Source organism: Kogia breviceps, chromosome 8, assembly GCF_026419965.1.
Source record: "Kogia breviceps isolate mKogBre1 chromosome 8, mKogBre1 haplotype 1, whole genome shotgun sequence".
Lineage (NCBI taxonomy): Eukaryota > Metazoa > Chordata > Mammalia > Artiodactyla > Physeteridae > Kogia > Kogia breviceps.
The window spans coordinates 4,917,320-4,942,151 of record NC_081317.1 but is presented as its reverse complement, the minus strand read 5'-3'; the positions used below and the strand labels follow the sequence as shown (position 1 = coordinate 4,942,151).

Here is a 24,832-nt window from a genome sequence, read left to right as displayed (position 1 = left end):
AAGGCACTGGAGCTGGCGTTGGCGTGTTGGAGCGTTGCTGAGTATCGGAGTGGATGAGCGAGGAAGTGAATGAGGAAAGTGCCCCTAGAGGAGCCCGTAGAAAGTTAGAAGGCAGCAGAGGGGAGAAGCTTCTTCCTTGGTCGGTTTTTCAAGATGTTCTCTGAGTGGAGGGCAGGAGTGGACAGTGAAGCCGTGTGGGCTCTGCCCCGGGAGGCCTGCCCTCTGCTTGCCCCGTCTACACCTCAGAGAGCCCTGCTCTTGCTGCCTGAGCAGGTGTTTCCCTCTGGGTGCTGGTTCTTTAGTTTGACAGGTACCTGCACCCGGCTGTTCCTGGGTGATTTCCTGACTGTGTGCTTCCCTTTGGTTTGGGTCTGCTCATCCTTGAAAGGGACAGTAGCCTTCCATAAGGACGACCTTATTTTCGATGTTACGTGGATGTGCTACAAGGGACGAGCATTTGTTTTTCCACCTTGAGGAGCTGTCGTTGACTCGGGGAGAGGACTCAGTGTGTAGAAGTTTACATCTCCGTGTGGTTGGTGAGTGACAGTCAGCTGATTTTCAGGCAGGGAGAGTTCTTAGCATTGCTCTTTAAATGTGAGCAAGACTGCCTGTGTGTGCTAAGGGCATCTTTCTAGGGATAGAGTCCAAAGCTTTCTCCAGATCTTCAGGGAGATCCACGATCCATAAAGGATTCCGTCCACTGGACCAGAGGTTCTGTTGTATTAACACTTCTTTTGTTTTTTTCTTCCCCCACTTCAAAGGCAGATCGGGAGCGGTGCCGAGAAAAATTTCCTTACTAGATGACATTTCATCGCAATGTCCGATCGTTTGGGGCAAATAACCAAGGGCAAGGATGGGAAAAGCAAGTATTCGACTCTCAGCCTGTTTGATAAGTATAAAGGAAAATCAGTAGACTCGATCAGATCCTCAGGTAAGAGGGGGTTGGAGGCCAGCTCCTTATGCTTTCCCTTAAGTGAGAAGCTCCAGGTCAAGGATCAGGAAAACCTAGAGTCCCCTGTCTGGTCAGACAGGAATGGTCCCTGCAGACCAGTCTTTTGGGCACGTGGTGGTCATCCTGTAATTCAGGGGAAACACGTCACCCTCTGCTCCTATTTGATGTCTGATTTCAGAGCCTGGAATATCCTGACTCTGCTCTACTAGGATTATTTCCTCATCTGTCTTATCTTATTAAAGCCATGGATGTTTTGAACCCGATGGGTAGAATGGAATTTAATTTGCATCAGAGTTACCCCTTTAGGTTTCATGGTTCTGATATTCCGGAGCTTGGTGGGAAAAGTTCCTATTGATTCTGTCCACACCCCTTGAGGATTTTATGAATGCTGGGGGCCCTGCTCAGGCTTGGCTTGGGTCTAGGCGAGGCTGTCCCTTCAGTCCTGCTGCAACGAGGCCAGAGCAGTCTCCCCTCTGCACAGGGCTGCTCATTCTGTGGGATGGAGGTTTCTAGGCCTGGCCCCTCCCCCATGTCCTAAACGCCCTGAGCCTCCTGCCCACAAGTAAACCGGAAGCCTTCGCACAGACTTCAGCGGCTCCTGTGTCTCTGAAGTCCTCGGTGAAGAGCTTGTAAAAGGACTGACTACAAGTGACTACCAAGCACTTTTTGTGTGTTTCCGTGGCGGGTCTGTCCCTTGTTTTTTGTTTGGTTGCCTCTGTCATCCTCTAGAGTTTGGAAGAGCAGCTGAATGAACCCGGCATCTTTCCTTCCATGACTTTCTGTGCAACATCTCTTTCCACCTCTCCCTCCACGCAGTTATTCCTAGACATGGCTTACAGAGTCTCGGGAAAGTTGCCACAGCCCGGCGTATGCCACCGCCTGCAAACCTGCCAAGCTTGAAGTCTGAAAACAGAGGAAACGACCCCAACATCGCTATAGTACCCAAGGACGGGACGGGATGGGCAAACAAGCAGGATCAGCAAGACCCAAAGAGGTGAGAGCGGAGGGGCGGGCAGCAGGCGGGAGCTGGAGCTCTGTCCACGGCCTGGCACCCTCTCCTCCTGCAGGGGACAGCTCTGGAGAACTGGGCAGGTTCCAAAGGAAGCTTCTTTCACCCCGACTCCTGCTGCTTAGCAGTTTCTTGCTCCCTGCCTTCATTTTTCCTGGCTCTGGGAGCCGATGCAACAGTGTTGCCGTGAGCTGCCTTTTCCTGGTGACCAGTGTCCCCTGTGCCTTGTTAAGAAGGGCTCATCTCTCTCAGAGGAGCCACTGTGGGCAGAGCTGAGCGCTTCACTCTGGTTGGGGTCCCTGGGTGCCGGGCCCCAGGTGGAGAAGGAGGAGCCGTCCCAGCTGTGGGGCAGCAGCGCCCCACACAGGTGCCTGCACATGCTCCGTAGGACCCAGTTACCAAGGACGGCCACCCCAGTCCAGGCACTCGGGGTCAGCGCGCAGCCTCCCTGCAGGCCCACCCTCTGCCAGCACAGCACTTACGGGAGCCTTAGGAGGCCCGGCATCTGGCACAGAAATCATCTTTAGAGGGGCAGCGCGGCTGTTTTGGCTGCTGTTGTGTGGTGGCGCTGAAAGCACGAGTGTGCCGCCTGAGCCTTCGTTCCTCCTGTGGCCCGTGGCCCCCGGCTGCGTTCCAGCCAGCGGGAGGGTGTCCAGGAAAGGGGGTTGTGGTTTGCGCTGGGAGGGGTTTGGGCAGGTTGGGGCCTCGCTGAGGCTGGCAGGCAGAGCCCTGCTGCCGGGGTTTGCCGTGAAAACAGAACGGCCCAGCCTCGCCCCCTGTCCTGCGCTGCCTCCCTTGTGGTCCGGCGGCCGATCCTCAGGACCCAGGAGGTAAGAGCGGCCCAGAGCACAGCCTGCCAGCCAGGGTCCTTTTCTCTAATTGGAAGTGGCCAGTAGCTTCTGTAAAACTTCTGTAGTTACTTCAGACAAGATGTAGAGAGTGAGCCAATAACTGGGTCAGGTGATCGGGAATAACAGATCGTAAGACATTTCCCAGCAGCTGGCCTAGGGGTCATCCTGATTGACCGTGTAGTGTGACTTTTCGAGCTGGACAGATGTGTGTGGTTTCCAGCCGGGCCGTTTATTAGGTTTATGGGACCTGGTTTATTTGACTTCTGAGCATCTTGTCCTTCTGAGACATACAAATAACACCTGGTTCTGGGGGTGACTACAGGAAATGGACGAGATTTACCCCAGTCACGTATTTAGCACAGGGCCTGGCACAGAGGCGGGACGTGGCCGATGTCCTCGTTCTATGCACGCGTAAACGCTGCAGACAGTGCAGTGTAAGCGTTGAAATGCCTGTGCTGCTGAAAGCTCTAGAGAGAGGACAGAGCCTTGCTCCCTCCTTTTATCCAGTCTTAGGCACCAGTGGCATCTAAAGCATCAGGCCTCTTCAGCGAGGCCGGCGTGCCGAAGCGTGTTTGGCAGCCCGAGGCGCAGAGTGAGTGCTGGCGGGGCAGCAGGCCCGGCGCTGCTTCTCGCTGCCCCCGGGCCACGTCCTCGCCAGGCTGCCAGGGAGGCGGCCGAGGGGGGTGGCGCACCTGCTGGGACTCAGTGTGTGGAGACCACAGAAGTGACACCACCCGGAAGCATCTATTTCAGGTAGAAGGTGATGTGAGAGAGGAGGGTCAGTGGCCTTCATTGTGTAATAATCACAGGTGGTGAGTTACTCGGTTGAGTAAGCCTTGGACGTGTGTAGAATTTGGCTTCAGCTGAGCCACCAGCATTGGCTGGATTCTGGCCAGGGGATTGCTGTCCTCCTTGAAGCTCGTTGGGTGGAAGGTTGAACAGAAAGAGTGACTGGAAGGCTGCAAGTTGGCAGAAATCTTCCATCAGAACGCTTCTTATTGCTCGTGGGGTATAGATCGACAGACGCACCTTTGCTGGAGGGTAGCTCCATGGTGTCTTTTAAACTTTAAAACGTCTTTTGATCCAGCTGTCCCACTTCTAAGAACTTAGACTGCTGAATTGCGTACACACAAGTGTGCCAAGATGTGTACAGAAAAATGCTCCTTGCAGTTTTATCTGTAATAGAAGAAAAATTGGAGGTTGGCACGTTGTGACCCATCCACCTGTACTGTGTCATTAAAAGAAATCAGTAGATCCACATGTGTTGTCACGAAAAGATGTCAAGGGCATTGAGTAAAACACGAGTTACTGGACTGTGTATGTATGGTGGTAACCTACTTGTGTTACAAAATGTTATGCTAGTATATGTAGAAAAATCTGCTTGAGTTTCTCTCAGGAGGATGAGATCGTGACAAATTCTGTGTTGTTATATGTATTTATTTATTTTTACCATGAGCATGTATTTCTTTTATAAGCCGAGAGAAGGTTTAAAAAAAAAATCTGCTCATGCTTCAAAGAGATCAGCCCCTGAGGAGCTGTGAGCTGTTGGTCAGGAGTGAGGGGCGGGAGCTCAGAGCCCCTTCCCCGCCCCGACGCAGTCTCCCTCGTGGCAGATCCTCCATCTCTTCGTTGTTTGCCGACAGAAGCCTCTGCGGAAAGGCAGAGGGCTGGCCTGTCCTATCAGATGTCGGTGAGCAGGCCTCACACGTGGCCAGTTTCTCGTTGTCTTGGCCAGCCTAGGAGTCTGCCGGGGAAGGTATTTTTATTGGCCAGAGGAGGTCTTGCTCCCAGCCAGCGAGCAGCCGTGTCTCTCGGGAATGTGGAGGGACCTTGTGGGCATGGCCGGTGCCTGTCTAATTCCTGTGTGTGTCCTGCCTTTGTCTAGTTCCAGTGCGACGGCCTCTCAGCCGCCGGAGTTGCTGCCGCAGCCGGGTTTGCAGAAATCTGTCTCCAATTTGCAGAAACCGACACAGTCGATCAGTCAGGAGGTAGGTGCTGGGGACCCGGTCCCGATGGTTGCCTAGGCGTCGGCGCCTCTGAGCTCCCTGGCGCTGGGGACCAGTGGGAGCTGTCGCTGAGAAGCGTGGCTCTCTCTGCGTGACGTGCTCATTCCAGAGGCAAACCTGATGAGTGACTCTTGGGAGAGACCCCAGATGCAGAATAGAATTTAGATGCCTAATTTGATTCCAGTTGCCTTAGCTTGAGGTGAGTCACTCTGGCAGCTACAGGCTAGATTGGGCCCCCCGCAGTGTCTCCCCAGAAGCAAGTGCCATAAGGAGACAGCAAGTGTTAGGCTACAGAGAGAGGTTCAGTGGTCTGGTGAGTTTGGAAAACAAAACGAAGCAGCCTCCTTCACTTGCTTTTCTTAATGTCATACTTTCTCTCAGTGTCTTCAGTATGCTCATGTGTCCTGTGAGTCTCCAGGAAAAGGACATCATGGACAGCGGTCCCGAAATGTATTTGTCCTTGGAAACCTCTTTTCATTGAATATCTCTAGAGACTAGTGTCTCACAGAACATGCTCTGGGACATACTGAGCTATAATCCTTTATTTATCCATGCACTTCATACGCCTCTAAACAGAGTCATGATTTAATCAAGAGCTCAGGGCTTCCCTGGTGGCGCAGTGGTTGAGAGTCCGCCTGCCGATGCAGGGGACGCGGGTTCGTGCCCCGGTCCGGGAAGATCCCACGTGCCGCGGAGCGGCTGGGCCCGTGAGCCATGGCCGCCGAGCCTGCGCGTCCGGAGCCTGTGCTCCGCAGCGGGAGAGGCCACGGCAGTGAGAGGCCCCTCACTGAGAGGCTGCGTACTGCCAAAAAAAAAAAAAAAAAGAGCTCATATTGTACTTGGTCCATTGGTGTCTGTCTGTGGGTTACAGAGGCCAGTATCCGGTAGCTAGAAATCTAGACGAGATGTCTGAATCTTTTAGAAGACCAGAAAAAATCTAGACAGATACCTGGCATTCACTGGCTCCCTTGAAAGAATGGCTCAGTTTGCATTGCTGCCTGGGCAGTAGAAGGACTGAGGTGCCGTCCCCATCTGCGGGGAAAGCTTATGGCTTTACCGGAGGGACACCCTCCCTACCCAACACTGAACTGTGCTTTGAAATTAAAGGAGAAGCAAGAAGAAATCCATATTCATGCGAGACTGCACGTTCATTGGCCTAAATCCACTGGGACCTGCTGATCAGTCAGAGCGTGTAGTGTAGAGTTCGTATCTGTTTCCCAGAATTTGAAGCTGAGTGCGATTAAGGAGCCTTGGTTGTTTTCTACAGCCCTGGCTCTATGTCAGACTCACCTTCCAAGCTTGTTAGAGACGAACAGGCCTGGGCCGGGCCTGCGTGCAGCCTGGGCACCTGTGGAGCACGGGAGCCGCGGGGACTGCGGTCAGGTCGGGCCCTGTCCTGGAGCCGGCACGCGGGCCCTCCACCTGGCACTTAACCAGCTCTCCTCTCGTGCGGGGACGGTGTTGGGAGGAGACCCCCGGTGGTTCCCGGCTTTGGGGTGAGATTTGCCACAGTGTTAGTAACCCCTTCACGGGCCCTAGGCCTTCTCTGCCGGTTTAGTGCCTTCGGTGGGTGAGGGCAGGGGGGCCGTCCCTGTGGCTGCAGACCCCAAGCCAGAGGCTGTGGGATGGCAGTGCCCCGGGGCCCGTCTGCTTCCTGCTGGTCTGGAGCCTCGCCCTGCCCTCAGGGGCCGTTCAACCCCAGCAGGGGCTGCCCTGCCCCTGTCATGGTGCTGGCACTTCCCTTGTGTGGTCTGCACGGGGGACCATGGGCATTCCAGGCCACTCAGGGCAAGTCTGCGATAAATACATGGGTTATTGCACGTGCTCAGCTCTGCATCGAAGGCAAGAGAGACAGCCGTCTGCCTTGAGCGTGTGTGGCGGCAGCGGCAGGGGGAGGATGGGAAGGGGTAACTGTTCATCTGGGATCTAGTCCAGTATGTGATGGAACATCACGCTGCATCAGCTTGGATTTGTGTATCTTTACCTTCCGTGGTTAAGTAGCGTGTTGTTGGGAAGACAGCTGAGTTCAGTGGCTGGGGACCTTAAGGGGCTTTGGGCACAGGCTGGGTGGGGGCAGGTCCTGGTCCCGCCGCACTAGCTGAGTGTCTAACCCAAGTGGCCCAGGTGTGCCTAGCACCATGCCTGGCCTGCAGTGAGCTTTCAGCAGAGGTGAGCCGAGCCGGGCAAGCCCAGATCAGTGGAGGCGGAAGGCCTCGCACCTGGGTTGGGGGGGGTGGTGCCTCGTGGCTCGGCAGTAACTGTGGAAAGTGGTGCAGTGGCCCGGCCAGCGACTCGTCGGGCACACGAGCTTTCCCGCGTGCGCGTGTTCTGTTAGCGGCGCTACCCAGTAGTTCAGACAGACACACTAGAATTGGGGTTTGGTCTTGTCCCTGGAGCAAGACAGAGTAGCTCTGTGTGGGCATGAGAGGCAGTCCGGGAGCATATTCTGAGCGCAGCGCTGGCTCTGCCGTGTGACCCTGAGCTGGCCGCTTGCCCTCCGGCCTGCTCCTTGTCTGTCATGTGGCCGTGGGTCCTGACCCCGGGCTGCCACCCGAGTGGGAGGCTGCGTGGAAAGCCCACGTGGTTGGGCCTTGCCCGTGTGGTGGTAGCGGGTACGTTAGTGTAGGGTCTGGACCTGAGGTGAGGACCCGAGGGCACCTTGTTCTGGCTCGCTCAGAGCGTGGACGGCAGACCGCCGGGCTGACCCTGTCCTCATTGTCTTCCTTGCTTCAGAATACAAGTTCAGCGCCAGGTGGACCAAAGTCATGGGCACAGCTGAATGGAAAGCCAGCAGGACACGAAGGTGGTAAGTGTGTGTGTGGCGTTGTGGTGGGCGGGTGGGAGGGATGAGTGCCTTTTCTGGACTGCTCCAGTTCTGTCCAGGCAGTCTTCGGCTTGCAGCTTTGTGGACTCTGCTCCCTGAGTGAGTTACTGCCTTTGCCCTGGCGGTGGAAGTGCCGATTCTGCAGAGCACGTCAGCTCTCTGGTTTCATTGAACGTTATTGCTGAGGACAGCCCTCCCGAGGTGTGCGGAGGAGACCCGACGCTGGCCCGGCGCTCCCTCGTCGGCTGAGCCGCTATTGGAGCGAGTCCCTGGCCCCTGGGGAGGAGGTGTTGCCTACGGGGCGCTGGCTTTGTACCTGGGTTTGTACATCAGCAGCCCTGGGAACTGCTTGCTTTTGGGCGGTGACTCCGGAGCATGCGGAGGTTGCGTGGTATTTGTTAGCGCTGGTGTCCTGCCTGCCACAGGGGAAGCACTCAGACGGCTGCGGTGGTTCAGCACAGGGACGATGTGGGGTGAGTGGAAGGGGGAAGCGTCCTGGGTTTTAAGTGAATGCCGAGCAACGGACTGCAGTGGCTCCAAGGCAGGCCCAGAGCAGAGCAGCCCCCGAGTGGCATGGCTGAGGGGCGCTGGGGCAGAGGGACTGGAGTCCTTTGAGAATGTGGGCCCAGGGTCCGCGGGTGTTCTTGAGAGGAGCCCAATACCCAGATTCTTCTACATGAACTCTCCTGGTCTCCCAGTGTCTAGCACGCTGTGCAGAGCACGCTGAGCGGCGCCCCCAGCTGGATGGAGAGGGACGGTGGTGTGAGCGGCTACACCGCAGTTGCTTTTTCTCCTGTGCAACAGCACGGGCAGCCCTTTTTACCCTTGGCCCCTGTCCCGGCACTGCCCTCTGTCTTCTGCGTATCCCTGCCGGCCAAGGCCTGGCCAGACTTTACGTTTTATGGCTTAGAGTAGAAAACCAGCTCCGTGTGCCACCTTCCCCACACACCCCTGCCACTCTGACGCCCCAAGGACGGGCCCTTCTGGCCTCGGGTCGCCGTGGGGTTGAAGGCCCACCCCTTGCTCAGCCCGTAGCTGTGCTGGGGGCTTTGGAGCCACAGCTCGCCTGGAGGAGAAAGGGCCGGCGGAGCTCAGCCGGCTGCCCCGGCCTGGAGGGTGAGGGGGGCCAGGTGGGGCGGGGATGCAGCAAGGCACTTCAGACCGGAAGCAAGGTCTTCACAGAGGCGTGGTGAAGGTGATTCACCGCACTGTTAGCAGCGGTTCTTTGCTTTCTGCAGCCTTCATTTCCATAAGGTTGGAAATTCCTTAAGTAAATGGAGTAGTCATTTTAATTTAATAAGAACTTAGAGATTAAAAAAAAACTAGTGTAAATTGGCACTGCCCGTCACACACCAGCACGGATACCCTTTGACCTGGCGGTTCCACTTGGAGGAGATCACCCTGTGGATGATACTGACAGCTGTGTGAAGTGACGTGCACAAGATTATTCATTGCAGCGTTGTAATAGCAAAAGATTGGACACGGTCCCTTGAAATGTCCGTCAAAGGATGGTACTTTAATGAAATACTGCTTGGCTGTAAGGAAAAAAAGCAGTTTTCTACTGATCTGGCAAAATCTCCAGGACATATTCTTAAGTGAAAAAAAGTGTGGAATAGTACGCAGAGTATATTACCATTTGTGCAAACAACTGGGGAGAGGGAAAGTATGCTTCTAAAAGTGTTGTGTGCGCATTAAAAAAAAAAAATCTCTGGAAGGAAACTAAGAGGAAGGGAGAGAAGGAACGAAACAGAAGACTACCTGTTTTGCGAGGGTGTTTGAAGTAGGCAGATGGGGCACGAGGGTAGGAGGTAGGCTTCTGTTTACGCTCTTTTAAGGCTCTTTAACCTTTGAACCTTTTGGTTGTATTACATGTCAAAAGAAAACTTGATTTAGAAAATAATCCTAAAACACAGTAAAATACTCTGTAAACATGGGATAGCCCGTCTGGGAGACGGCAGAGGCCAGTAGCCCAAGAGGAGAGAACGGACACGTGCCGACCAGGTGGGGCTGGGGCGGGAACCCAGCTCCTGGTCCCCCTCCTACGCCGGGGTCAGAAGCCCGCGATGCCACCGGGGCTGTGGGGATTTGGGGGTGTGGCCCGCAAACATCTTCATGACTCTTTGGAACTCAGAAGGGTTCTTCCTGAGTTGACAGACTCTCTCCATGTAGAAGGTGGTCGTTTGGTCTGTTTCACCTGGATCAGGCCCAGGAGGTCTGCTTGCGTGGTTCAGGCAGAGGCCAGAGCTGCACGTGGCTCGTGGGCTCTGCTGCCAGAGCACCACCGGCAGCTCCATCTGGGGCCTCAGAAGAAGCCCCTGATTTCGCTGCCTCAGTTTCTCGTGGCAGAGAACAGATGGTAGGAGGGATTGGTGGGTGAACATTACAGGGTGTCCAAACCTTAGGAATACTGCTACTTTGGTTTGAGATTTTGAGTTCTTCACTTTATCTTTTGCATCTGTGGAGGGTAAGTTTAATTCATGATTAGAATAATACCTTCATGACTGTTGAGGCAGAAAAGAAGTACTAGGCATTTGCTGTTTTTTTTTTTTTTTTTTTTTTTTTAACTTCAAATTACCTATGTTTTTTCTTTTCTTTCGGCCGCGCTGCACGGCATGCGGGATCTTAGTTCCCCGACCAGGGATGGAACCCGCTCTCCCTACAGTGGAAGCATAGAGTCTTAACCACTGAACCACCAGGGAAGTCCCTCTAACATATATTTAAAGCGTGACTTTCGTATTTCATTCTTGCCAATGACCTTTTAACATAATGAAGCAACTCTGTGAGCAGTAGTGCTCCTTTGTGACCCTTGGCGATTGTCTCTCAGGTTAATCATTGGTTAATAATGTGTCCAGTTATCCCGCTGGCATGTTCATTTGACCCTGGACCTTTTTACTAAGTGGGATGGTGAATGAATCACCGCCTTGTGCGTTTGCACTAATCCCCGCTGCATCTTTCCGGCAAAGTCTGCCTGAGTTAGCAGGTCCTCAGATCAGTAATACCTAGGGGCAGATTTGGCTGTATTGTCTAGGGATCAAGGCATGTCACAGTTGGACATTTTACTGTGTGATATTGCTGTTATTAAGTTTGTGTGGTGCTGGACACGTGCTGTATTTTCCAGGAGAGGGAGGGACGAAATCCCACTCTAGACGCTAAAATGCATCGTTGATTATTATCTATTCATCGAAAAGACGATTTCAGGTTCCCGGTGCTAAGTGCTGTGAGTGATTGGAACAAAGTTAAGAAAAGCCTTCTTCTGTGCAGAGTTCATAGTGTAGAGGAATGAATGAAAGAACAAAGAAGTTGTTCCCAGATTGCAAGAGTGAAATGTTTGGTCTTGTAGGGCTTGAGGATCTCTGTAGAAAATAGTAAACTGGAGTGGACAAACGAAGAGGCATAAATCTAGGGTGAGGGTGTAAATCTAGGGTGGAGGCGTTGTGGGGCAGGGCATTACCTCCATCCAAAAGCAGTTGGCTTCACTGGGCTGATTTCACCAAAGACCGTGCTTATCCACCCCCCCAGGGCCACTGGAAGGACCTTACTGCCTTCTTCCAGGAGTGGGAGGGAAGGATCTGGGCTGGAACTGCTGCCATACCTTACCCCCTGCCCTTTGTGACCAGCTCCTGCAGGGTGGCTGGCAAGGGACCTGGTGCGGTCTGCGGGCAGCCTCCCTTTGGCACCCTCAGGGAACCCTAGTGCCGCTCTGCGGGCACACACAGAAGGCCAGCGCAGACAGCACCCCAGGAAGGAGCTCCCTTCAGGGCAGCGTGGCTGCCAGCGTGTGCCGTTGTTAAAGCAGAGAACTGTTGATGCCAATCTCACGTGCTCCATACGTCTTTCCAATTCTCTTGACAGGTTTAAGGGCCTCAAGCCGACTATTATCCTTCTCTCCCGAGGAATTTCCGACGCTGAAAGCAGCTGGAGGGCAGGACAAGGCTGGCAAAGAAAAGGGCGTCTTAGATCTGTCGTATGGGCCAGGACCAAGCCTCCGCCCGCAGAGTAGGTGAACTGCAGCCCCGTCTGGGCACCCAGGGGACAGCAGAATCTCCCCTTGTCTTTCTGCCCCCTTAGATCTGTCGTATGGGCCAGGACCAAGCCTCCGCCCGCAGAGTAGGTGAACTGCAGCCCCGTCTGGGCACCCAGGGAACAGCAGAATCTCCCCTTGTCTTTCTGCCCCCTTAGATCTGTCGTATGGGCCAGGACCAAGCCTCCGCCCGCAGAGTAGGTGAACTGCAGCCCCGTCTGGGCACCCAGGGGAACAGCAGAATTTCCCCTTGTCTTTCTGCCCCCTTAGAAGCATGCTGTTTCCCGAGGAGCCAGGTTCCCTGCCTGGAAAGCACGACCGTTGATCCTGTACCTAATCCATGCGCCTGCTAGGCTTATTCCCTGGGCTGGGCTGGAGGTCACTCCTCCTTTCTTGTCCTCTGGGTCAGGCCAGGCCTGTCCGCCTTCCCAGCAGTCATCAGATGTTAGTTCTGCCGGACCTGGGTGGTCATGGCAAGGACAGACAGACCAAGGGTCAGTTAAGTTGATTCCCCATTGACGAGCTTGTTTTCTAATCAGTGGCTCCCAAACTTGGCCGAATCCTATCTGAATCACTTGGGGCGTTTGTTAAAAAGTCTTTGATTTCCAGCCCTCGCCCATCCCCAGCCCAATTAGAATCTGTTTTTTTTTTTTTTTTTAACACATTACCCTGGTTGAGTAGCCGGCCCAGCCCTAGTTTCCACGACCCCTCATCTGGGGTCTGGCCAAGGGGTCAGCAGGATTGTGTAGCAGTTCTTACTGGTGCTGTTTTTCTCTGCGTTGCCTTGGGTGGTTAGTATTCGAGGTGTCATTTAGGAACGGGATTTTCCATCTGTTCTAATCATGATTCTGAAGTAGCCCTTGGGGCAGGGTGTTGATCAGGTTTTGAAATATGAGAGACTTTTATCTGCTTGTTTTGATTAATCCCCAAGGTATCCCAAAGTGAGAACAGATATCCTATAAATGAAACAATCACTGTGCAACTCTCATAAAACATACTGCCTTTTCAGCAGCCTATGCTGGGTTATTTTGGCTGCTCCAAATATATAATCAGATTCCTTAGGCCAAGAACTTTAACTTCCTGGGATTAACTAAGATGAGCTGCTATAGGATTAGAACAGTTTAGAACTAGAAGAAGCTTCTGGAATCACTTCCATCTCCTTGTTTGAGAAGATGAAGAAGCAGATGGCCTGAGGGGTGACCAGGGCTTGGCCAAGATCACGCACGAGGTACCTGAAGAGCTGGGAGCAGTCTCTGACTTCGTGGCTCCGGTCCTGGGTTCCATTCTCTTGGGGGTCAGGTACTCAGGGACCTTTTGTGTTTCAATTCCTAACTACAAGTTGACTGAAAAGAGGAGTCTTTTTGGCTCATCTGATTCCTCGTTGACCTCTTAATTCTGCCAGGCTTTGCTACATTTGCAGTGAAAAGCATCGTCTTAAAAAGATGGTCAGAGAGGGTTGGCAGATTTCAATCTGTGACCTGTGGGAGGGCCCCACAGGCCGCTGCCAGAGCTGGCGGGCCGAGGCCTGGTGGATAGGGCTCCAGACCCTTCCAGCCGCCTCTCGGTGGGGAGAGCAGCTCTGCTTTACTTCACAGCTGGGGAGTCTCTGACTAGAGGTGCCACTGCTGAGTGGAGCTTGAACACATGTCCGGAACTCTCTCTGGTTCTAAAGTCAAGTCCAGTGCTGAGTCCAGTGCTGGTCCTGTTGGGGTCAGCATGATTGTGGAAGAAATGACCCAAGGCTGCTTTCATTGGGGCCATCTTGGTTTCTTTGGGGTGTTAGGTCTGAGGTTGTGTAGTTTCTGTGAGTCGATGAAGACCACGTCTCGTTTACACTTGCCTTCTCTCTGAGTGGACCTTATTTCGTGTTTCCCTGACAGTCAGACTCCCTCAGCAAGTTCATATTCATTGGCCAGGTGTCTGCCCCCCACCTTCCCTGACAGACTTGACCAGTCGACTCGATTCTTCACTTTTGTTTTTTTATTTTTTAATTTTTAAAAATTTTTTGGTGAGTGAGGGGGGTCCCTTGACCTTCAGAACCTCATACAATCCCTCCTCCCCCTCCTCTTCCCTCTCCCCTTTTGCCCCCTTTCAATTTCCAGATGTGACAAGCTGGAGGGAGGGCGGTGGGCGAAACATAATTTCTGCCACGTCTCTGAGCGCCTCCCCAACTGAGCTGGGCAGCAGGAACTCGAGTGCGGGAGACGGAGCCCCCTCCTCGTCATGTACCAGCGATTCTAAGGACCCCTCTCTCCGCCCGGCTCAGCCTGTCCGAAAAGGGGCTTCACAGTTCATGGGGAATGTATACCACCCACCTACATACCATGACATGCTTCCTGCTTTTGTAAGTCTTTGGAGTGTGCATTTTTTTCCCCATGAGGTCAGATTGTTCATGTCCAGCAGAACCTACTTCACGTGGTTGAATGTCCACCTTGGGTTCTCCCTCCCAGTTTCTTTGCCCTGATACCCTACTTTGGAGGCTTCCATTACTTTGGCATTTTCTCTCCTCCTTTTCAAATCTTCAAAGGCCTCTGGCTTCTCTCCCTGGTGATGTGGATGTTATGTTAGCCGTAGCTCTTTAGAAGAAGGAGAGGCAGGCATATTCCCCAAGACACAGGTCCCCAGATCTGCGTACTGACAGCAGGAAAGAAATGGGGGAGATGGTGAGAGGATTAATTGGGGAACCCCGAGACTTTCCTGTTTCTTTTTCCCATTTTCCACTTTCCAAAACAAATTCTAAATGTAAGTGGAACTTAGAATCTGGGTCATTCCCAGAAAACCCTGTTCATCGATGTTATGTTTCAGATGTGTTCGCCACAGTCATCCGAGAACCAGGGTACAGTGGAACGAGGATCCTTTCCCCTTCCCCAGCTCCGTCTTGAGCCCCGTGTTCCTTTTAGACAGTTCCAGATGAATGACCAAGACGGGTAAGGCTATTGCATTATAGTCATGTGTGTAGAAAGTAGCCTGGTTGGTGATTCTGGACAAGATAGTGGGCTTACGTATGAAAGTGCTTTGTCTTCTGGAGACCTCAGAGAAACCAGCTCAAGACCCAGGGTGTGTGAGAAGGCTGGGGCAGGCAGGACCAGAGATTTCAAGTTCCTGGCAGGTGAAGAGTTGGCATGTGTTTATTGCTGCTACCCTAGACATTAGCCTGAGCATATAACACTGCAGAATGAAGCAGAACTTCTCTCCAGGATGTGTTTGTTCACTGTGTGTTCTTTAAAAAGGAGACGGCTTTACTATCAAGGGCACACGTGAACCTTTGCAGCGTAGGACTTAGTTTTGGAAAAGTATTTGGGTTTGCTTCCGTGTGTGTGTACTTGACAGGAGTCCATCATCTTTACCCTCCTCTCTCTCATCAGAAAAGAAAACAGGCCGGGGGTGACTCGGCCGACCCGCCCGCTGAGGCAGCTGGTGGAGCGGGCGCCGAGACCCACCGTCATCAACGCGGAGAACCTGAGGGGCCTCGACGATCTGGACACCGATGCTGATGACGGCTGGGCAGGTGGGTGGCGGGGTTGGCTGGTGGGCTCACAGCTGAGGGTGTAGGGGGGGAGGCCTGCGGTCTGTCTCTGCTTACCAAGGCTGGGAGTCCTCTGACACCAAGGCCCCTGTTTCCCTCGGCAAGTTGGGATGAAACCCTGGGGCAGGGAGCAGCCTCGGGGCCCTGAGGAGATCCTTGTTGGTGGCACCCAGACGGAGCCGTGTCTTCTTTTGTCTTTGGTCTTGATCTTAGAGGGAGAAAGACTTTTTATAAGGGAGGTAGCTCCCTGCCATTCTGCATTCTTATCTTCACCCAGCCCCGCCCCCCAACCTGAGTGTATTCTTTTAAAATTCTTTGGGATTGTTTCTTTTCAAGTAAAATTTAATGGCATTGAAAGGCACACGTTTAACTTTACAGTTTTGACAGATGCATACGATTGCGTAGCACAGCCGAGAGTCACGGTACAGAGCACTTTCGTCACCACCCAGCCCCTCCCTAGCCGGTCTCCCTCCCGGACTGTGTCCAAGACTCTGCCCAAGGCCTCCCTGTCTTAGATGAGTCTTAACTGCAAACTGCGAACGAACGAACGGAGTCCTACAGCTTTCCTTCTCCTGTGGCGTTTGTGAGATTCATTCATGTGGTTCTGTGTGTCGATAGTTGCTTTTAATTACCGAGGTATATTTCATTGTATCAAATGCTATAATTTGTTTACCCATTCAAAAGTTCCGCTACGAATAATATGTTCATTTCTCTTGAGTAAATACCTAGGAGTGGAACTGTTGACTTAAAGGGTAGCTGTGGGAGCAGGTTTATGAGACGCGCCCAAACCTTTTTCCATGGCGGTTGGTGATGCTGCTCCCAGCCTCGAGTTCGAGAACTTAGTTGCACTGCATCCTCACAGCACTGTGATGTGAGCCTTGTTATTTTTAGCCGCTCGAGTGGGCGTGTAGTGGTATCTCGTTGTGCTTTTAACTTTCATCTTGCTGATGACTAATGATGATACACACGTTTTCATGTCGATTTGCCGACTTGTGTGTGTGTGTGTGTGTGTGTGTGTGTGTGTGTGTTCGGATACAAGTCCTTGGAGACTTATCATTTCACAGATATTTTTTCCAACTGCCTGCCTTGTCTGTTCATTTTTTAGCACTGCGTTTTGATGAGCAGAAGTTTTCAATTTTGATGAAGTTTAACGTAAAATTTGTGTTTTTATGGTTTTCACTTTTGTGTCCTTTATAAAAAATCTTTGTCTCTCCTTGGTGGCAAAGATACTCCCTCATGTTTTATAGTTTTAACACGTATTTTTGGATCTGTGATCCATGTTGTTTTAATTTGTATATGGTGTAACATAGGGGTCAGGGTTCATTTTAATCCATTAGATTGTCTGATTGTTCTGCACTGTTTGTGATAAGACTTTTCATTCCCTATTGAGTTGCTTTGACACCTTTGCCAACAATCAGTTGATCATATAAGTGTGGGTCTATTTCTGGACCCTGTTTGTTCCCTTGATCTGTTTATTCATCCTTATGCCAGTACCACACTGTGGCTTTATAGTAAGTTCTAAATTCAGTGGTGTAAGTTTTCCAGCTTTGTTCATTTTTAAGATTATTTGACTCTTCTTAAGTTCTTTTCATTCTCATGTAAATTTAGAATCAGCAGTCAGTATTTTAAAAGCCTACAGGCATTGTAATTAAGATTGTGTTGAATTTATTTCTGGATAAATGAAATCTTAATTTTGAATCTCTTGTCCGGTAACTTGATGAAACTTTCTCTATTAGGGCTTTCATTTCTCTCAGCAGTGTTTTATAGTTTTCAGTATAGAGGTCTTGAACATCTTTGTTATGTTTATTCCTGAGTATTTTATGTTTCTTGACGCTATTGTAAATGGTTCTGTTTTTTTTTTAAAAAAATAGTTTTGTTTTTTAGTGTTTGATGTTATCATATAGGCATACATAGAGTTGATTTTTGTGTGTGGATCTTGTACCAGACAATTTGCTGAATGCGTTCATTAGTTTTCCTAGCTCTTGTTGATTTCTTAGAATTTTCTGCATAAACCATCGGGTTGCCTATAAATAGGGACAGATTAAATGCCTTTTCTTTTTCTTGCCTTATTGTAGTGTAGTACTTCCAGTACAATGTTGTATTCAAGTTCTGTATTCCTGATCTTAGGGAGAAAGTGTTTAGTGTTTCACCATTAAATATGATGATAGTTGTAAGGTTCTTGGAGATGTTCTTTATCAGATTGTGGGGATTTCCTTCTATTTCTAGTTTGCTGATTTTTTAAAAAATACATTTATTTATTTATGGCTGTGTCGGGTCTTCATTGCTGTGCGCGGGCTTTCTCTAGTGGTGGCGAGTGGGTGGGCTTCTCATTGCGGTGGCTTCTCTTGTTGCAGAGCACAGGCTCTAGGCTCGTGGGCTTCAGTAGTTTTGGCACGCGGGCTCAGTAGTTGTGGCTTGCAGGCTCTAGAGTACAGGCTCAGTAGTTGTGGCACACGGGCTTAGTTGCCCTGTGGCATGTGGGATCTTAGTTCCCCAACCAGGGATCAGACCCGCGTCCCCTGTATTGGAAGGTGGATTCTTAACCATTGGACTACCAGGGAAGTCCCCCTGATTTATTTTTTTAATGCTAACCAACTTTGCATCCCTAGAATAAACTCCATCTATGTCTAGATTGAATTTGCTGATATTTTGTTAAGATTCTTGGTGCCTGTGTTCATGGCGGATATTGGTCTGTAATTTTCTTTTAATATCGTCCTTGGGTTTTGATATCAGGTTTTGCTGGTCTCATAAGATGTGTTGGAAAATGTTCCTTCTCTACTTTCTGAAAGAGTTTCTGTTAGATTGGTATTATTTTTTTCATAAATGCTTTATAAAATTCGCCAGTGAAACTGATTGGCCCTGGAATTTTCTTTCTAAAGACATTTGTGATAATAAATTTAACTTCTTTGATTAGTTATAGGGCTGCTCAGATTTCCGATGTTTTTGTGTCAGTATTTGATAAGTTGTGATTTTCAAGGGATTTGTTCCTTTCTTTTGAGTTGAACTTAGTGGTGTAAAGTTGTTGATAATATTCCTTTTTTTTTTTTTTTTCCTGATGTCTGTAGTAATACAGGTATCACCCTTTTTCATTCCTGATAATTAGGTAATTTGTATTTTTTCTCATTCATTTCTGCCAAAGGCTTATTAGTTTAATTAATCTTTACAAAGAGATAGCTTTTGGCTTTTTAGTTTTTGGCTTTTTTAGTTTTCTCCATTGTTTGATTGTTTTCTAGTTCACCAGTTGTTTTAATTGGAGCTTCCTAGAGTTCTCATTTAATTCCGTGGTAGTCAAGAGAGCATATTCTGTATGACTTCAGTTCTTTCCAACTTACTAAGACTTGTTTTAGACCAAGATATATGGTCTGTCTTGGTGAATATTCCAAGTGTATTTGAAAAGAATGTGTGTTCTATCAGTTGGATGTCACGTTCTGTAAATATCAATTTAGCAAAGGTGGTTGGTAGTGTTGTTCAGATCTTATATACTTACATTTTTGTCTAGTCCTACCAGTTACTGAAAGTGAGGTGTTAAACTCTCTACTATAATTGTGGATTTATCTATTTCTCCCTTTAATTCTGGCAGTTTTTGCTTCATTTATTTTGAAGCTGTTATGCACATCTATCATTTTTATGATTCTGACATATTGTCCCTTTATATTGTTTTTTCAAATATCCTTTTTTATCTCTCGTAACACTTCTTGTCTTGGTGTCTGTTTTGTCCTATGTTAGCATCATTGCTTTGACTTAAATTATTTATTGTTGTCATGGTGTATATTTTCCATCCATTCCCTTTAACCCACTTGTGTTTGTATATAAAGTGATGCTCTGGGAAACAGCATGTAATTGAACTTGCTTTATTGTCAAATCTAACTCACCTTTTAATTGGATTGGGCTTTTTGTTGTTGTCTCCTTTTTTAAACGATATAATTCACATGACAGATTTTCATATTACATAAAATTTACCCTTTTAAAGTCTGAAATTCAGAGATTTTTCGTATATTAACAGGTTTGTGCAATCATCCTCCCCGTCCGATTCCAGAACATTTCTGTCTCCCACGGAAGAAGCCCATATACCCCGCAGCCGCCACGCCCAGTTACCACCTGCCCTCCACGCACACCCTTCGGCGAATGCTCATCTACTTTCTGTCTCTGTGGATTTGCTTGTTCTAGATGTTTCATATCCATGGAATCACACAATAGAATACGTGGTTTTTCATATCTGGCTCTGTCACTTAGCATAATGTTTTCAAGGATCACCATGTTGCAGCATGTGTCTGGACTCTTTTTAAACTTTTTTTAATGGCCAAATACTCTTCCATTGTATGGAAGTATGTTTTGCCCTGGGGCAAAACGACCTCCCACGAATCTCACCGTTCAGGTGTCGGTATCGCTCTGGTGGCCTCCTGGCTGGTTTCTGCCTGCTTTTGCTCACTCCTCACCTCCTCATACACTTGCAGAATATTTTGTCTACATTTAAGAGCTGTTATCTTAAGTCTAACCAGGGGATGTTAGTCTAACCAGGCTACTTTGCTGTTACCAGAGCTAGCACTGTCCTTCTTTCTTTTTTAAAAAAAAATTATTTATTTACTTACTTTTGGTTGCATTGGGTCTTTTTTTTTTTTTTTTTTTTTTTGTGGTACGCGGGCCTCTCACCGTTGTGGCCGTGGGCCCAGGCGCTCCGCAGCATATGGGATTCTCCCGGACCGGGGCACGAACCCATGTCCCCTGCATCGGCAGGCCGACTCTCAAACACTGTGCCACCAGGGAAGCCCTGCATTGGGTCTTTGTTGCTGCGCGCGGGCTTTCTCTAGTTGCATCGAGCGGGGCCTGCTGTTTGTTGCGGTGTGTGGGCTTCTCACTGCAGTGGTTTCTCTTGTTGTGGAGCATGGGCTCTGGGTGCGCGGGCTTCAGTAGTGTGGCTTGTGGGCTCTAGAGCACAGGCTCAGTAGTTGTGGCACACAGGCTCAGTAGTTGTGACTCGCGGGCTCTAGAGCACAGGCTCGGTAGTTGTGGTGCACGGGCTTAGTTGTTCCATAGCATGTGAGATCTTCCTGGACCAGGGCTCGAACCCGTGTCCCCTGCCTTGGCAGGCAGATTCCCAACCACTGTGCCACCAGGGAAGCCCTGTCTTTTTTTTTTTTGCGCGTTACGCGGGCCTCTCACTGTTGTGGCCTCTCCCGTTGCGGAGCACAGGCTCCGGACGCGCAGGCTCAGCGGCCACGGCTCACAGGCCCAGCCGCTCCGCGGCACGTGGGATCCTCCCGGACCGGGGCACAAACCTGTGTCCCCTGCATCGGCAGGCGGACTCTCAAGCACTGCGCTGCCAGGGAAGCCCCGTGACTTTCATTTTTATCTGCAGTGTTCGTTCTGGTGGTGGCAGCCAGGTGGTGTGCCTTACCCAGCTGGGTTGGTGCAGTTCCCGATCGGAGGAAGCTCCCCATTGCCGACCTTAGCACTGTTGAGATTCGCATTTTGTCTCACTTTCCCTGGCCGTCCTCCTGTTGCAGGCCTCCATGAAGAAGTGGACTACTCGGAGAAGTTGAAGTTCAGTGATGATGAGGAGGAGGAGGAAGTGGTGAAGGACGGCAGGCCAAAGTGGTAAGTGTCCCTGTGCCCGCTGATAGCTCCGCTCCCAGCTCCCAAGGAACGTGACCTTAGCGGGATGTAAATGCACCAGTGTTGTTGGAGCTGCCGTGTGCCCGTCACCATGCCAAGTGCATTTCCTGGTTACCCCAGCAACCTCACAAGGGCAAATACTCTTTCCATTTGCAGATAAGAGGGCCATAGCTATTGAGGACAGCTGTTTAGGGATGGAGCCAGGATTTGCACCCAGGCGTGGCTGGCTGGCTGGCTGAGTCCTAGTGATTTAACCACTGTGCCAGTATTTTCTCAAGGATGTCTTACGGACTGCTTGTTCCGTAGATTGCTTTGGGTGTAGTGCCCCAGGAGGCTTCTCTGGCCGAGCAAATTTGGGAAACTTTGCTTTCCACTTAACTGTTTATTAATAAATAGTTCCAAGGTCGTCCAGAGCCTAGGGTGTGCATACTGCAGTGTGCTGGGAATCTGGGGGAAGGCGGCAGGTATGCCACATTTCCTAATTTCCTAAACTTTTTCGATCACTTTAATCTCTTCTCTCTTGTTTTTTGGGATAATTCCATTGGACTGATTTTTACTCACAACACCTTTTGGAAAATACTTCATTATAGTCTAGTCCCTCTAGTGTTTAGCATGATACCAGTAGTATTGGCTGGTACTTTTAAAAGAGCACCTATGGTTGCTTTAATTTTCTCCCCCCCCACCCCCGCCCCAGTACTGGTAATAAGAATGCTGCTTTTTGCGTGAAATTGCCTATTTCCTTTCTATATTTATCTGTTAGACTTACTCTGCTTTCCGTTAAAATGTGATTACTGTTTTATATTGCTTAGATACTAGTGCTTTAATATTTTTTCCTTTGTCTCTTTTATTGTCAGTAATTGAATATTTATGTAGTTGGGTCTGCAAGTCTTTGTTATTTCATCTTTCGCTTCAAAGCTCCTCTTCCGCAGGGAGCCGGGAATGATCTTCTGTCACTCTTTCTCAGATGATACACAAGCAATTAATGAATTGAGGCTTCTGTAATTTATTTTAATGCTGCTTGATTTCAACTGAAGCTTTGGATGCACTTGGGAAATAAATATCCATGGGTCAGTTTTTGGAACACTAAGCTCAGAAGGAGATGTGGTCAAGAATTTAAATCAATGGCAAGCAAAGTTTTGCAGATTTATTGGAGCAGCAGGCCAGTCTCTTCTTGTCTCTTTGAGTTGATGCGAATTGAATGTTCATCTGAAAGAGTTAGACCTGGGTTTTGGACCCAGTTCACCCCTGGCTGTGACCAAGGACACATCAAATTGAGTCCACCAGCCACGACCTCAGTGTTCCCTGAGCTGGCTGAGACTCCTACTACAAGCTCCCCCGTCTTCTTTGACATCTTATTTTCCATTCATGATGGGTTCCTGAAACTTTCCTGTTCCATCCTTTCCTGTTCATCGTCTCTGGGGGCCGCTGGGACCCACATCCTTTCTTTGCTGCACCATCGAGAGGCCAGCTCATGTCCTTCCTTCCATCTCACCCTCACACTGTTCCTTAGTTATCTTCTACAGACCCGATCTCTCCTGGTGGGTCAGGAGGCTTCATGGGGTGCCCCGCCTCCGACTGCAGTCAGGAGTCACTAGTGGTTGCTGCCCTATCTGTGGTCTCCTGACCCTCACCCGCCTCATCTCCCTTCCACCTCCCGTGCGTGCGTCCGTGTGTGCGTGCGTGCATGTATGCGTGCGTGCGTGCACGCGCACCTGCGCAGACACGTGTATTAGCCAACTCTGACTCCCTGCCTTCCTCTGCACTCCTGCTGGGTTTAGTGGCACCACTAAAGAAGAGGTGCTGAGTAGATGCACGTGTGTGTTTTGCCCCAGTACCTTTGTTTACACTGGAGCATGTGAAGGTGAGCACTGCACAAGTCTCCCTTTGCTTCAAGCCTTCTCGTACCCTCCGTTGGGCATCTCTCTCTCCTCTTTTTCCGTGCTGTGTGTGCTTTGCTCTGTTCCTCCTGCCCTTTATAATGAATCATCCAGTGAGCCCTCTTTTGCTGTTGTGGGGAGCATTTATTAAGCAACTCCTTTATGCAAAGCACAGGGCGGGAGCTGTGGCGTAAAGAGAAAGGCCTTCAGTGGGAGTCCTAGGTTCAAATCTGTTAGCTCTTTCTTGTGAAAAGAGCTCCCCAACCTGTTGGAGACTCAAGTACCAACTCTTCAACGTGGGGGAAGTAGAGACTTTTTTTTTTTTTTGCAGTAAATGAAGTAATGGGTGTGAGACATCCTGCCAGGAGCTGCGTGTATAAGGCTGACTTGGTAAACATTGGTGCTGATTTTGGTGCTCTGGGCATATCCTCTCACCTGTAGAGGGGGTGCGGGGTAGGTCTTCTCTCATGAAGGAAATTGGTATGTAGACAGCCAGCTTTGGAATTCCTAAGGGCCAGACCAGTGAGGCCAGACCATGCTTGGGCCGACTGGGAGAAGTAACACTCTGTGCGGTTTGTCCCAGGAACAGCTGGGACCCCAGGAGGCAGCGGCAGCTGTCGGTGAGCTCTGCAGACAGTGCTGACGCCAAGCGCACCCAAGAGGAGGGAAAGGACTGGGGCGAAACAGGAGGCAGAACCCGTGTCGTCCGGAAGGTGCCAGAACCTCAGCCGCCTTCTAGGAAGCTTCACAGCTGGGTGTCAGGCCCTGACTACCAGGTACAGTGGGCACTGCAGGGGTTCTGTGCCTGTGATTAGCTGGGACACACACACACACACACACACACACACACACACACACACAACACACACAACACACACACACATGAGCCCTTTCAAGTTCATTTGACTGGAGATCCAAGGCAAAGACTCCAGCAGGTCATCTAGTTGGCTGTCCTGTGTGTTTATGTCTCACTGAGTTCAGTGGTTGGGCTTCTGAAAAAGCCTAGGTGGACATTCTTTTTTTTTTAAATTAAAAAATTTTCTTTTAAAATGTTGAAAACAGTCACAAACTTACAGAAAACGTTGGTGTAATAGAAATAATATTTCTTTCGGAACCATTTGAAGAGTAAGTCGCCAGCCTCATCAGCCCGGCACCACAGAACACTTTTGGTATCTGTTTCCTACCCAAAAACGACATTCGCTCTGGGTAACCACAGTCAAATCCAGGAAATTAGCACTGATACATCACCGCCATCTGATCCTCAGACTCCGTCCCGCTTGTACCCATTGTCCCATTAATGTTCTTCATACAGAAGGATCCAGTTCAGAGTCACACGCTGCCTCAGGTGTCCTGCTCTTGAGTTCCCTTCAGTCTGAAGCAGCTTGTCAGCCTTTGCTAAACCTTCATGACACTGATACCTGGGAAGATGAGAAGCCAGCTATTTTGTGGAATGCACTTCAAGCCGGGTTTGTCTGGTGCTTCCTCACGATTGGGTTCAAGGTTTCCATTTTTTTGGCTAGACTCTCTCAGAACTGTCACTGACTCCTCTCATTGCATCCTCCTGGGTGACCGTGACTCCACTCTGCCCACTCAGACAGCCTTCACTTTGATCTCTTGATTAAGGTGGAGACTGCCAAGTTTCACACCGTGGAACTTCCACACACTCTTGCAGGTTTGTAATGGATAATAGCAGTTTTGTGGGGAATTACTCTGTCTGAGACGACGAAAATCCTCTTGCTCATCACATGTTTAATTAATTAATATCAGTGGGTTATAGTCTACTGCTCTCGTTGTTTCTTTTGACGTTCAGATTGTCTTTGATATGGGAGCTTCTTCAAGCTGGCAGCCATGTGCTTTTTACGTCTCCATTCTTTTTTGAGGAATTCCTTGCTTTCTGATAGAACAAGCTTTTTTTTAAGCTCCTTTGGTCCTTATCCTACCTTGGCCCTGGAGTCAGCCTTTAATGCTATTTAGAAACTAATGTGTGGGCAGCAGGAGTACTCACTGCTGTTATAGAGTGCCACTGCCCCGGACCTTCTCCATGGACAGAGTCAGAACGTGGAGGTATGTGATACACACACGTGAATCACAAGGATATCTCAAGTTCCACAGAGGTCATTCTAGCTATTTGCCATTGTCCCTAGTATTTGTAC

The 24,832-nt window shown here is 50.0% G+C and overlaps 1 protein-coding gene across 33 annotated transcripts in view; it reads left to right on the top strand.

Moving 5' to 3' along the window:
- Positions 1-24,832, top strand: part of PRRC2B (proline rich coiled-coil 2B) — a 90,150-nt gene that overhangs the window by 28,582 nt on the left and 36,736 nt on the right. For 31 of the 33 annotated variants that reach the window (XR_010841814.1, XR_010841813.1, XM_059071407.2 and 28 more), the window contains exons 2-11: positions 762-931; positions 1,769-1,946; positions 4,698-4,800; positions 7,552-7,624; positions 11,495-11,638; positions 13,766-14,007; positions 14,469-14,590; positions 15,029-15,171; positions 20,694-20,784; positions 23,263-23,455. Coding sequence is in view for 31 of the 33 variants with exons in the window: in XM_059071407.2 (XP_058927390.1) it covers positions 817-931; positions 1,769-1,946; positions 4,698-4,800; positions 7,552-7,624; positions 11,495-11,638; positions 13,766-14,007; positions 14,469-14,590; positions 15,029-15,171; positions 20,694-20,784; positions 23,263-23,455 (1,404 nt within the window). In the remaining 2 variants the exon portion in view is untranslated. The remainder of the gene's footprint in view (positions 1-761; positions 932-1,768; positions 1,947-4,697; positions 4,801-7,551; positions 7,625-11,494; positions 11,639-13,765; positions 14,008-14,468; positions 14,591-15,028; positions 15,172-20,693; positions 20,785-23,262; positions 23,456-24,832) is intronic. The other 2 variants (XM_067040417.1, XM_067040441.1) reach the window with 2 other exon arrangements.